This window comes from Aedes aegypti, chromosome 3 (assembly GCF_002204515.2).
Source record: "Aedes aegypti strain LVP_AGWG chromosome 3, AaegL5.0 Primary Assembly, whole genome shotgun sequence".
In the NCBI taxonomy this organism is placed as follows: Eukaryota; Metazoa; Arthropoda; class Insecta; order Diptera; family Culicidae; genus Aedes; species Aedes aegypti.
Window position 1 is genome coordinate 332,224,450 of NC_035109.1, and position 13,693 is coordinate 332,238,142.

Below are 13,693 nucleotides of genomic sequence, written 5' to 3' on the forward strand. Positions count from 1 at the left end.
AGCGGTTAAGTGGACGCTGCTTGGATAGGTTTTTACAGGCGGGATCTTGAAATCACTTTTTGGCGCCGTTAACAATGGGTTTTCTCCATGAATTTGCAAACACCGTGTATTACCGGTCACAAGAAAAAAAATTCTCCTCGCTAAAATGGCGGCAAACATAAACATTTCTGACGACGAATGAATATACTGATAAGATTATCATCACACCAAACTAACTTAGTTTAAGATATGAAACAAAAACAGTTTATGTCTTAAACTGAAGCATGTATAAATTTCGCAAAAGACAAAAAATATTAAATTTTAAACCAATTACGTTTAACATTATTTCAGAGTGTAGGATTTTCTGCACCGGTGGCAATCGGGTGTATAGAAACGGTGTGCTACCTGCGGAATAAAAGAACGGTTTGGGTGCAACTTTTGCTACACCGGTGGGAAAACGGTGCAGGCGGTGCAAATAAAGAAAAACGACATAAATCACCCCTGCTGCTTTTTCGCCGCTGTCTCGACGGCGCTGTCAAACTCGCAACTTTTGACAGCCCCTTTGCACATTCATTTCAGCAGCAGCGCCTCCCGCACAACTCCAGCCAGCGAACGACTCGCGAAAAAATTATTGCGTGCCAGCAGCAGTTCTTTCTCGCAAATTAACCCGGAAAAAAGTGCGAATCCAGCTCGAAATCGATTGCCGACGGCAGTGCCCGCCGGAAGAAAGCAACGGAACCAGTTGCTGGTGTTCAAATCCGACTGCAGACGAGTGGAAAATTGTATTTTCAAAGGCAGTGTTCAAACTTAGTGCAAAAGCAGAGCTGCTGTCTGTTCTAGAACAAACTCGACATCTCCTCCGAGGGGTTTGTCGTAGTGGTTGTGCGCCGAGAGGAAGAAGCATTCGTGTGTCGGTGAGCGAGGTTTCCACAGTTTGAAGCAGCTGGTTGGAGCAGACGGAAGGATTAAGCGTTCGAGTGTAAGAATAGCTTTGGAAACAGGAAGTTCGGAACTAAAGAAACCTACTTGGATCGATCGGAACAAGGTAGGATGTGATTCCGGCGGAATTTGGATTAGAGTGGTCCTCCCAAAAGTCTGCTGATGCGTGATGATGACGGAGTGTTTGTTTTGGTGGTTTGTATGTGACGGTTCTTGAATGGAGAGAGAAAGGGTGACTAATCGTCTAAAATAGGAAATTGGTTGGAAATTTGTGTAGGAGAACAGCGGCAGGAAAGTCTGATAATGGAGTGTGACGTAAACATTCCCGTTTTCTTTTGCGGATCAGTGATACGTCCTCTGCGGTCTGTGATAATTGATCGATATGAGCAATTAGTTTGATGTTTTGGACAAATTTTCCGAGCATCAAAGCGAAGCAGCCTCCAGCCCAGGCTCTTTTATTCATGTGAGGAAGTATAGAGTGCCGCGAACCGTGGTCAATTGTTCCGGATTAGGAGGATTTAGGCAGGAGATCTTGAACTACATTAGGGAAATCAAGGTTTCCTTTCAAATCCCAAAGAAAGTGGAGTGCCGCGTTTTGTCGGAAACTCTTAAGGACTGTTCGTTCATGTTATAAAGTAAGTAGACGCCTTGTGCATGCTGCATATCTCGTTTACTTTTTCAAATCGACTTAAGTAACTTTCATACGGTTTTAAGAAAATTAATTAGGAAGAATCACAAGCTGTCTTCTAAAACGTTTTTAAATTAACAACCTTTTTAACATTTTTCGCCGTGTTTATTGTTTGAATTTTGCTCGGGTTCCAAAACTAGGTAGTTACTATTATTTTCTACAAAAGTTTTATGACAAAATGATAAGTCGTTTTGTTCAAATAGTGTTTTGTTTTGATCCGTGGTTAAGTCACTTTGTCTCTCCATACAAAGTTTGGAGTAGTAGCGGTGAAATTAGCGGTTAGGTTGCGAAAGTTGCAAATCTTACTTGCGTCGTTTTGTAAATTCGGAAATCAACTAAAAGTGAAAAATCGAGTTGGTTTGGAGCAAAAATGTGTAGAATTTCGTTCGCGAAACACTTAGGATCGATCAAGTAAGTTTGTTCATTAATTGACGCTTATATTGAGCTGTTAGGTAATCCAATCCGCATGGTTATTAAACTAATTAACTTATTACGCGTGGTAAAGATGGACAAATGAAAAAAATCCACGTGCTCGGCTGGGATTTGAACCCAGGACTCTTGTACGCTAGACGAGCGCTTTTCCAACCAAGCTACCGAGCCACTTGGTGCACGCTATGCCCAAACCAGCAGATTATAAAGATCGAATGTACCTCGGATTTTTTCCCTCCAGATATCAGTATTTCATAATCGGAAGGTTTCAAAATATTCTATCGGTGAAACTTTTCCCATACATTTTGTATGGGCTGAAATGTGTATAGGAAAACGTGATTTTCGTTGATTTTCATAGGCTGTATATGAAAAAATAGCTAAAACATGGAAAAATCAAAATTTCACCGATGGAATATTTTAAAACTTTCTGATTATGAAAGAATAACCTAATTAGTGAACTTTAGCGAAAAGACAATCCAAGGTACATTCGATCTGCTGGTTCAGACATAGCGTGTGGTGACCCAATAACTGAGTTGGGTACAGGTTTTAGAATTCAAATCCCCACAGACCACGCAGACCCAGGGGCCCAAATAGCCGTAGCGGTAAACGCGCAAGCTATTCAGCAAGACCAAGCTGATGGTCGTGGATTCGAATCCCACCGGTCGAGGATCTTTTCGGGTTGGAAATTTTCTCGACTTCCCAGGGCATAGAGTATTTTCGTACCTGCCACACGATATACGCATCCAAAAATGGTCTTTGGCACAGTAAGCTCTCAGTTAATAACTGTGGAAGTGCTTATAAGAACACTAAGCTGAGAAGCAGGCTCTGTCCCAGTGGGGACATAATGCCTGAAAGAAGAAGAATCACGCAGACCCCTTTCATAACCCAAAACAATCTTGTACAAGTCTATGGAAAAAACGTCTCTTGTGTCGAACTATTCAAAGTTATTTTTTTAAATTGCAAACAGAGGTAAATGTGTGTATCCTAAAATATGTATTATGTAGAATATGAATTTTAGTACGCTGATACTTGAAGTGTCGTACCAATCATTATTGAATGAACAAATAAATAAATGCAACATTCATTCCGTTTGTACGATAAACATGTAAAATAGAAGCACGGAACGAGCTCACCGATTGATGATCCATCGTTGACAGGGGAGCTCCAACGCACTTCATTTTCGTTACCAGCACGCCTTAAGGGTGTCCATCCATTCTGGAAAAGTGAGAAAAATCCGGAGATTTCAAATGACCGGGAAATAACCGGTAATTTTTAGAATTCACCGGGAGAAATATGTGTTTCAAACATAAAAATACCGGTATGCTAGATTATTTTTCAAGGAGGTGCATGGCTGCCTCACAATATCCACTTTGCAACATGATTAACTATTAGTGAGGTAAGGTTCCGCGGGGCAAGTGGGTAAATGGGGTAAGTGAAAATAATTGGTATATTGAACTGAATATGTGAATTGACGTTTTAAACTCATACGTAAACCTTTAAGGCCATTGAGAACATTACGATAGGTAAGAGATTTCTGAGATTTTCAGCCATTATTGCATAATAGAGCGAAAGATTGTTAACCTGTCAACTATCACTCCGTTACAAGTTGGCGACGTGCAATTTTATTTTAATATTTTCAGCGGAAAAAAGTTGCGGAAAATAATTTTCTGTACCACTTTTAAGTTGTCCCCTCTGACAGTTTTAAACTGCAATAAAAAAGTTTTAAAATTAATTCGACATAGACCTAAAAATAACCTAATCGAAACACCGTCAATTTTTTAATCACGTGGGGCAAGTGAAAAGTTTCTTATTAGAGAATGGATTTGTGTTTTCTTTTTAGATAGCTATAAGTATACACAGAGGCGTCGCGTGGTCTAATTATCAACCTGTGCACTTATAATTTAGTGTCATTTTATGTTTGTCATTATTAGGTACCTTGGGTTCGAACCATTTTTTTAGTTAATAAACCAGTGGCTACTGACCGTTTTTTTTAAAATACAATTTTCTTCTGATCTTTCAGTAGATTCAAAATATTTAAGACTAATCGAGTTGTTTAGTTTAATTTATCAACTCAATCAACATTTTTTTCAATTTTAAGGATAAGTCATCATTATGGTAAAATTGTAAAATTAAGTATGAAAATAATTCTAGGTATGCGGGTCATAAGTGACGATTTGCACTGGATTCTAGCTAATATTGCTGTAATCATAGCTTACATATCTTTACATAGAATTAAAAGATCGGTAGCATCGTGTTCTGAGGGCACGCATCATGAAACATGCTCGCTTTTTAAACAGACCACAAGCGTCAAGATGCTGGCGATGATGGAGGGTACAATTGCTCTTGAGTTAATTTTCAGGTTGTCATCCGATTGACTATCGCTTGCAAGTACCACCGTGCTAATATTGTATGTTAAAAGCGAGGTTTTTAACCAGTATTGTACAGAAAATAGCAGCGCGAGTACAGAGTGCCAAGCTTGAAAAAAAAACATCCTACCGACTGCCGCCTGACAAATCGCACCTGACCTGCTTTCATACCCCAAGCGTGGTAATGCTGAAGGCGCTAGGGTAATAAAGAGCACGCGTAGATTGATTTTTCTCTTATCTCTCTCATCCGCACGCTTGCACTGATCGAGTTGGTTGATGTGACAAGACTGTGCACCGGCCAGAGTTTACGCTTTGGCTACTTACACACTCGCATTTGCAGTTCAAAATTCTTTCCACCACATAGACCGAACTGCGTGTACGATACAAGGCAGCGCGTTTCCCGATGAGAGTGCACGCGTTGGTTTTCAACGTCACAGCAACAAAGTGTAGCGTGCATCGCGATGAGCGCGAAGAAAAACTTAGGTCCCAGATCGTGCGTTGCACGAAACAGCTTTTTCATTTAATTTGCATAGCAAAAATTTAACAACAGATATTTTGCTAGATGACAATTCCGTTGCAAGCTATAAATGAGAGATAATTGAAAAGAAATAAATTTAATTTTATTGAGAAAATTATCGAATTGCACTTTAAAAGTAGTACATACTGGTAGGTGTCTAGGATGAACGAGCTCCCACCTGTGCAGTGCACATGTTGCACATGTGGACGCGACGCCTCTGAGTATACAGCTATTCAGCATGACCATGCTGAGGGTCTTGGGTTCGAATCCCACTGGTCGAGGATCTTTTCGTAAAGGAAATTTTCTCGGTTCCCAGGGCATATACTATCTTCGTACCTGCCACACGATATACACATGCAAAAATGGTCAATCGGCATAGAGAGCTCTCAGTTAATAACTGTGGAAGTGCTCATAAGAACACTAATCTGAGAAGCAGGCTTTGTGCCAGTTGGGACGTAACGCCAGAAAGAAGAAGAAGAAGTATACAAGGTTCATCATAGAACAACAGAACGTGCTGATAATTCAAGAAATACTATACCCAAAGCGTAAAAAAACTATTATCATGGCCAAATCATGGAACTTCTCTAAAAAAAGGTTGCCAAACATTTCGATATTAATTTGTTTACTTCGGACAGCCGATCAAAAGGAAGACGTTGATTGAAAAGTTCCAATATAAGAGAACGCAAGGAAATCTCGTGGAATGTCTATGTATCCCCAAGTGTTGTGCGACGTCATATCCGATTTTCTTAACAAATAACAAGCGGCGTAAATTCTACAGAGCAGAAATGTAATTGCTGTCTCATGATGTAAGAACTAACATTGGAAATGATGCAGTTATAATGTTGTCGAATCATTTCAATAAACATAACTGAACAGAAAAAAATGCAAATAACAAGAATATTTCTTTTACATGTTACTTATGTTATTGTTCATTGGCACGCCTTAACAAATGTTAAAGGTATAAAAAGTCGTGAATATAACTGTTAGTTTTTGAATTTATTGTTCAAAACGACAAATTTTCACTTGCCCCACTTGTGAGGCAAGTGAAATGTAAGGAGACATATTTCAAAAACTTTATCTGTACTTTTTTCTTCAATTTTCCATAAAAATAAATTTCAGCACACTGCATACATTTGACGGGAGTCAAGCTAAAAAATATACACGACCTCTTTTGTTTAAATTTAAAGTCTCTAGGATTTAAAGAATCCCAACTATGCGAAATCCATTACCCACTTGCCCCACGGTACCTTACTAGAGATATACAGTTGTGTTCAGAATAATAGTAGTGAAAGCCGATTTTCATACAAAATGCTCAACTTTGGCATGCTGTTACTTTGTTTCCATATTAGCAATCGGCATGAAATTTTGGCAGTGAACTACAAATATACTCAATTTCATTATCACAAGATTTGAAAATTTTCACACTACCGGCAAAAAAGTTAAGCACCAGGTGAAATCGCTCAAAATTAGAGTAGTTTTAACAATTTAAATATCTTCTGTATTTTGAGTTTTATTTTCATGATACTTTGTCCCAAACATCTGTATACTATCAAGATTCTATGGTAAAAATTTAAAAAATAATAAAAATGGAGTATTTGTGTAATTGAAAATTTAAGTTCTATTTTTGAATTTTGTCATGGAAAAACATAAAATGTTTCTTCAGTGTATATTTTTTTCTTGTAGGCCAAACGGTTTACTACAACTTCTTCATAGATCATTTTTCTCTAGAATAAACAGTTTCGGAGTTAAAGTTTTTCAAATAAGTTGCGTTTTTGCACGTATAGGCCATTTTCATAAGTTATTCTCGAGTCAAAATGATCGATTTTTTACCCCTAAAGTACGTCGGAGTCATTCTAGATTCCAAACTTTTTCGGACACCTCACATTGATTTCAGAGTCAAGAAAGCTTGTTCGGCCAATACTGGCATATGAATGTCTTGTATGGTGGCAAAAGGGCGAAGTGAGAATTCTCGAGAACATTTCAATCAAAATTGGGCCATCTCCAAAGGATGTGCTTAATGGCGAAGTCTGGCGCGTTCACTACGACTCTCACGACAGCGCTCAAGACTCTTTTCAACATTGCACTACTATAGTATACGCAAACAACAAGCACTTTCTTCTTGCTCTTACCGTTTATGGGTACTGGTCCAGTACTACTGGATTTACTTGTGAATTTGTTGTTTCCACTTTTGGCGAATTGTCCTTGCTCCAATTGATCTCACAATCATTTTCCTGTCATTTTCCTTATAGAACATTTACCACACAATTCCCTTCACCGGAAGAATGGACGTCTGATAATTTGTAACGAAGTACATCAAATAATATAGTATGTTGCACTGATGGTTACCTTCATGAAGGTAGAGCTGGTGCTGGTGTATATTTTTGTGAGCTAAGACTTGATAAATTCTTCTCACATAGTAGACACTGCACCGTTTTTCAGGCGGAAATACTTGCTCTTAAGTGTGAAGTGCAATAAGCATTTCAAAAGCACGTAATGGGTAAAGTCATATACTTTTACTTTATTTAGATAGTCAAGATTTCATAAAAGCTTTTGCTTCGGTCAACACAAGGTCGAGGCTCGTTATCGCTTGTCAAACTCAAATTAAGAAACTGAGTTCAGTCAACTCTGTAAGCCTTGTATGGGTACCTGATCATTCTACAATCGTTGGAATTGAATTGGCTGATGAGTTAGTTCGCAATGAAGCATTGTTAATCCTATTATGGAACTACTTATCATCTGATATGTAACTGTGCCGGTTTCGCACGACTGCGATTTGGTAAACACTTATAAGTGAAAATGATATCAGAAGCCTGAATCTTCCAGACATTCTGTTATTCTTAACCAGTTGTGGCAATGAACTATAGGCTCTCTCTACGCTCATGCGTTTTGCAGTGCTTTTTTTGATACGCTGTTTCCCTCTTCAAGGAATCTCACAATTATTTCCTTCCATCTCTTCCTGTGCGATGGCACACATATACCAATTGACGGGGGACGTGCCTCTGGAGTCGGCCTTCTGATTCCACGACGGTATTTGAATGAAGAGAAAGCGTGATTAGTCGTCTAAACTAGGAAATTGGTTGGAAATTTGTGTGGGAGAACAAGAAAGTCTTTGATGAAGGTCTGTGATGTAATCGTTCCCGTTTTCTTTTGCAGATCAGTGATACGATGTCTCAACAGGAAAAACAATCTCAGCCTACGGTGCGGCACATTCCGATATTTGTCGAGGGACGATCGGAGCCATTGGTGAACAAGATACCGGAAACTCAACCCAGTAACAACTCTTCGTCCAGTTCGATTCCGGAGATGCCAGGAATGGATATGCCACGAATGGGAATGCCATCGCATAACAATGACTTCTTCAAGCCGTCTCTTTTTGAACGAACGCGTGACTTCCCGGTGCGGAGTTTCCCAAACTCGTCTATTTTCAACAAGACCAGTCCGGCTCGGGAAGCATCACCAGCTAGACAAGTTCCTGTCTTCACAGAATCTTCAGCCACAGTGCCTCCGACACAACAGCAACAACAGCAGCCCCAGCAGCAAACCCAAACCCCTCGGGGGTCGTCTGTGCCACGGCAAACTCCTTCGCCTCCGACTGCACAGCAGCAGCAACAGCAATACCAACAAGAGCAAGCCAAGCGGTACCAACAATACCAGCAGGAACAGCAACAGGCTGCTGCCCATGATCAGACAGATTCGCAGCCGAAGAAAGCTACTCCTCCACCTCCCCCCACAGCTAACGATCCGATTAGTAAGATCCAAAAGATTCAGCGGGACGTTTTGCAAATCTTCGATCAGGTGGAAAAGTTTGAGGGCAACAAGGAAGGTAAAAAGGACAAGACGTACGTCTACTTGGACGAGATGTTGACGCAGAACTTGTTAAAGTTGGATTCCATCGATGCCGAAGACCAACCCCAAATCAAATCCGCCCGAAAGGAAGCTATCAAGAGCATAAACCATTGCATTGCCGTACTGGAGGCCAAAGCGGAAGCCGCCGCAGCATCGGCAAAAGATTCCAGTGCGCCTTCGAATAGCGATCAAAATCAGCAGGTGCCTAACGGGACGACTGACCGGACCGGTTCCGGTGCTTCCCTATCGCATTCTTCGTCCAATTCTTCTAGTCAACAGCAGATGCAGTCGGATCAGACGCAGTAAGATTTACCCTTCCTTCTACCAAGATCCTCTTCATAATCCAAAACCAATCAAACATGTTCTTTAACCTTTCAACCCAATTAGTGGACCTACCACAACACACAGCTAGGGTAGATGTATTAATCTTCGCCCCCTCCCTAGTTTTCGCCCCCCTGGTAGAACATTAGCTTGTTCTAGATTGTAATAAAATAAAAATGTTTTACTTTTTAACTTATATAAAAGATTGGAATAAAATATACTTAGTTTCCAAATGTTACTAATTAAAGTAATCTTCTAAACCGCCAAATAATCACATATAAAAATGTGGAAAAAATGATACGCTATTTTTTGCGTTCATTGAGAAAAGCGTCTATTTTAAAAGGCAAGGAAAACATATTAAGATAACTATTTCATCTTTAAAAAATGAATAGTTCTGATAAGACATGCATCAGCAAGAGACACGAATAGATTTTTTCAACTATTCCAGCAATTATAACCAGTTTTAAACTATTTTTTCAGGGTGGCGAAAACTAAAGCACGTTTTTGTACGATTCTAATCTTCGCCCCTGGCGAAACTACCTGTAACGTTCTTTCAGTGGTGCGTGCATTAATTTTCGCCCCTCCTCGAAATTGTTCGAAAAACAAAACAAACTCATTGATTTATTAACTGTTTACAGGAGGTTACAGGAAGTTTAAAGGATTTTCTAAATGTACCGAATAGTTCCTTCTTCTTCGTATTACGTTTCACTGGGACAGAGCCTGTTCTTAGCTATTTATTCTCAGCAGTATTCATATGAGCACTTGCACAGTTATTAGCTGAGAGGTTTCTTTGCATAAGCTGCCATTTTCGTATCCTTTTATTCTGTGGTAAGCACAAAAACACTTTATGCCTAACGAAGTCAATATTATTCCCGTTAAGAATAGATCTTCGACCGACCAGGAATTGAACTCAGACACCTTCAGCATGGCTTTACTTTGTAGACGCGGACGTTACCACTAGAATTAGGTGGGATTAAGAACTTCATCAACGTTTTTCAACCGACTACTAAAATCTGTTTAGTTTACCATAATCTGGTAAAAATCCTGTGCAGTAAATGTGACCATTTCCATAGTAGCATTAACTACAAAGCATTTAAATCCGTGACACCTACCGTACAGCACAGTGTGGTTCAAATCAAGTTTATTTCTAGTCATAAATATTGCAATTCTGGTTAAATAAATAAATTTTCTTGTGTATTGATGTTGACTACACTTCAAAAAAGTTAACAGATTTATGTAGTCTTGAAAATTGTTGGTGTAGTTCTTAGTTTTACCATGCATTCAGTAGTTTCTACAATAAAATTCATTTCAGTGTATGATATTTGTTGCTCATCATTATACTGATAGTCTGTGACGAAGAACAAATTGAACTTATTATTGTCAATCAAATAACCCACCATATTCAGCAAGAATGGAATAGAAACGAAATATGATCAACCGATTTTTAATATTAAATATTATTTTTACCACTACATGAGTTAATGGGTTTACCGCAGTACTTTTTTTCCGCATTCAGTTTTTGGCACTGCTAACATTATTGAAAACGCTGAATATGATAAATTTCTCCCGAAATAACGGTACTTGATATAATTATTTAAAAAATATTGGAGAACTTTAATGTATGACACATCGGGGTTGATTTCGATATTCTGACATTGGATTATTTCATGTTGGGAAATTTCTCGACTTCCTGGGAATAATAACATATATCCAGGCTTCCGAATTCTCACTCACTCTCACGATAATGGATCTATCCCTCACAGCAATTTTCAGCGATTAGCTGCCTTGCGATTTTATCCGTCCACAAAATAAAGCGAAAACAGATAATTGCACAGCTGTGAGAAGTTTGTTTCCTCTTTCTCCGATCCATGGAGAACTTTTCCTGTATCCATCGCCACAAGCAGCAGTTGCTTTTATGCACCAAATTAACCACTCCTTTCGTCAAGTTGGGGTGGTAGCATGGTTAGCGTGCACGCATCGCGGTTGTTTTTAGCAATGTACTAGGTTCGAATCCCGTCGCCGGCACTAGTTTTTTTTTATCCACATAGTGATAATTCTCGGGAGCAGTTGGTGAGCGAAAATATGATGGAGTGAAAAATAAATTATCCCCGGAGTGGAGTGGTTTTCGGTTATCCACCATCGTAGCTCCAGGGAAAATTAGTGTGAGCGATAAAAGATGTTCACGTGAGGAAGCGAAAAAAGCACTCTCCTTACGTGAGAAAAATCGTAGATTTCGCATCATTGATACGAAAATTCAGAACCCTGCATATATCACATAAATGCTACAAGAGCATAAATAATTACTTTGCAATAAATAAAAACAATACATAGTGGAAATCAGGACCTTCCATAGCCTTCGTTAGTAGGCGGCTACAAAGCAAATCCATGCTGAAGGTGTCTGAGTTCGATTACCTATCGGTTCAGGATATTTTTGTAATGGAATTTTTATTTGAGTTCCTTGTCCATGAAGTGTCATCGTGCCTGCCACACGGTACGACTGTAGAAATGGCAACTTATGTAAAGAAACCATTTAGTTATGAACTAAGTACTCTTTGAAAATTAAGCTGAGAATCAGGCTCTGTCCTAGTGTGGACGTAATGCCAAAAAGAAAAAGACATAGTGGAAATAGGCAGGATAAGTACCAGTGAAGATGAAAAGTGAGAAGATAATAAGTACTTGATTAAACTATCGAAAACCTGTACTTCAATTAATGGGGGCGAAGATTAGAGCATGGGTGGGGCGAAGATTGAATTTGGGGGGACGAAAATTAAAGCACACCATCAATCCAAAAATTATACTTTTTTCAATAGTAAAACTTTGTTTTGGATAACTTTGCAGCTTGATCATCCTAAAATAATAGATGAATAGTTGAATAAACCCAATAACATTATTTGATATTGATTAATAGAGTCAGAAATTTATTATTCCTGCGATTACATGGTTTAGGGGGGCGAAATCTAGTGCTTCTACCCTATTAGATACAAGAAAATTGCTACACTTTGCTGCTATTTGCCGATTGTAATGGCTCCTATATATTCTTACGGTTCTTACAACGTGTTCTTTGAATGAAGATATATTTCAGCAAGGATTGCGAACATTGACCGCTAGACGACGAACTCTTTTTCTACTAGGAATTTTTGTATTGATTAAAGGTTTTTAGAAAGCAACTGTGTAGATAACGAGCAAACCTGACTAACCAAATTTAAAAACGTTTTTTTAGTTTGCGGTAATTTTTGTTTAATGTAATTCATTCACCACCAAGCGGGTAGCTTTTGCAATTCGCATTCTTATATTTGTTTCAATCGTTTTAACCGTCCTCTCGCACGCTTCTTACGGGACATCTTAGACTTTTTGTATAATTCGCTTGATTGCAACACACACTCACTGTTAATCACGTTTAGGCACTTTCGAGCTATCATCAGCTGTTGTAGTAATTTGCTTTATAGAGCGATCTCTATTAGATAATTTTCATCCAGTGATGCCATCGTACATCCACGCGAGCGCCAACATGACGGGCGTTTTTCGATCGCCGGATTTTACCATTAATTCATTGCACACATTGTCGTGCGCCACTAGCTCCCCCTCATTTCGCACGTAACTTCACAGTTTTTCAGGTCGCGAAGGCCAGCCAGATCCTAAAACATGCAGTATAGAAATCGCCCGACTCCAAAAAATGTTTACAAGAGTTTTATTTATTTGTTTATATTTTGCTTTATGTTTTTTATGTTTCCTGTAGTAATAAACACTAATTTAAATGATGCATAATTTCTTAGAAGAGTAATAAGAACAGAAAATACTGAAACGAAGCGTATAAAACATGAAATCGGAAGAGTTGATGATACATGTGTAAGGAGTAAAATACTATATATGGTATAGTTTATATTTAAAGATTAAACTTGTTTAGAGTCGAGAGAGTAAATTAATACAACAAATATAATCCAATTAATTAAAATCGCAAGAAGAAGCAGCGAAACCCAGAATAATAAAAACTCACACAAACACACACACATTTCAGTTTTAGTGGACAACTCAAGTGTTTTTGGCAATTGTTGAAGTAGAATTCTTCGAAACTTCCTAGTTTACTTGTTTAGCTGATTGTTGCGACCTCGAGGCATAGATACAGGTCTACTAAATACATACGACGATGAAAAATTAGAAATATATTCTGAAATGTGGCAAGTGCATAAAAATGGTCATTGTTGAGTAGCACACTTACACACTCAATCTGTTCGGTAAAAATAACTGGGTTTTGGAACTACCGAAAAAGTCAGTAAATTAAAAAAAAATGTCAAAAATCGAAAAACAGAGTTTTTTTACTGAAATTTTGTAGAGAGCTTTCTTTTTATATCATATAGGGTGCCGCTACCAATGGTTGTAATGTACCAGTAGATTGGACTATGGAATAAAACGTACATTTGTCGATAAAAACGACATGTGCTATTTTTGGTGGATAGATCGCCTCTAGTTTAGTCGATTTGTCAAATTTCAGCTTTTTATCTTATCAAAAAGTCATATAAATAATTAAGTTTACGTAAAAAATTGGCTCCATTGCACCAGCCGTCGTGTTCCAGTAGTGGATCAACGGTTGGAAGCAGTTTTTAAAATGGA

At 38.6% G+C, this 13,693-nt stretch overlaps 1 protein-coding gene across 1 annotated transcript; it reads left to right on the forward strand.

Annotated features, from left to right (window-relative positions):
• The first annotated feature begins 541 nt into the window (after positions 1–541).
• On the forward strand, positions 542–13,118 carry LOC5567242 (BAG domain-containing protein Samui). The gene is made up of 3 exons (XM_001651623.2): positions 542–1,024; positions 8,072–9,172; positions 12,057–13,118. Exon 2 carries the CDS (start codon positions 8,084–8,086, stop codon positions 9,068–9,070), a length of 987 nt encoding a protein of 328 aa, XP_001651673.1. The 5' UTR covers positions 542–1,024; positions 8,072–8,083; the 3' UTR covers positions 9,071–9,172; positions 12,057–13,118.
• Positions 13,119–13,693: the final 575 nt, after the last annotated feature.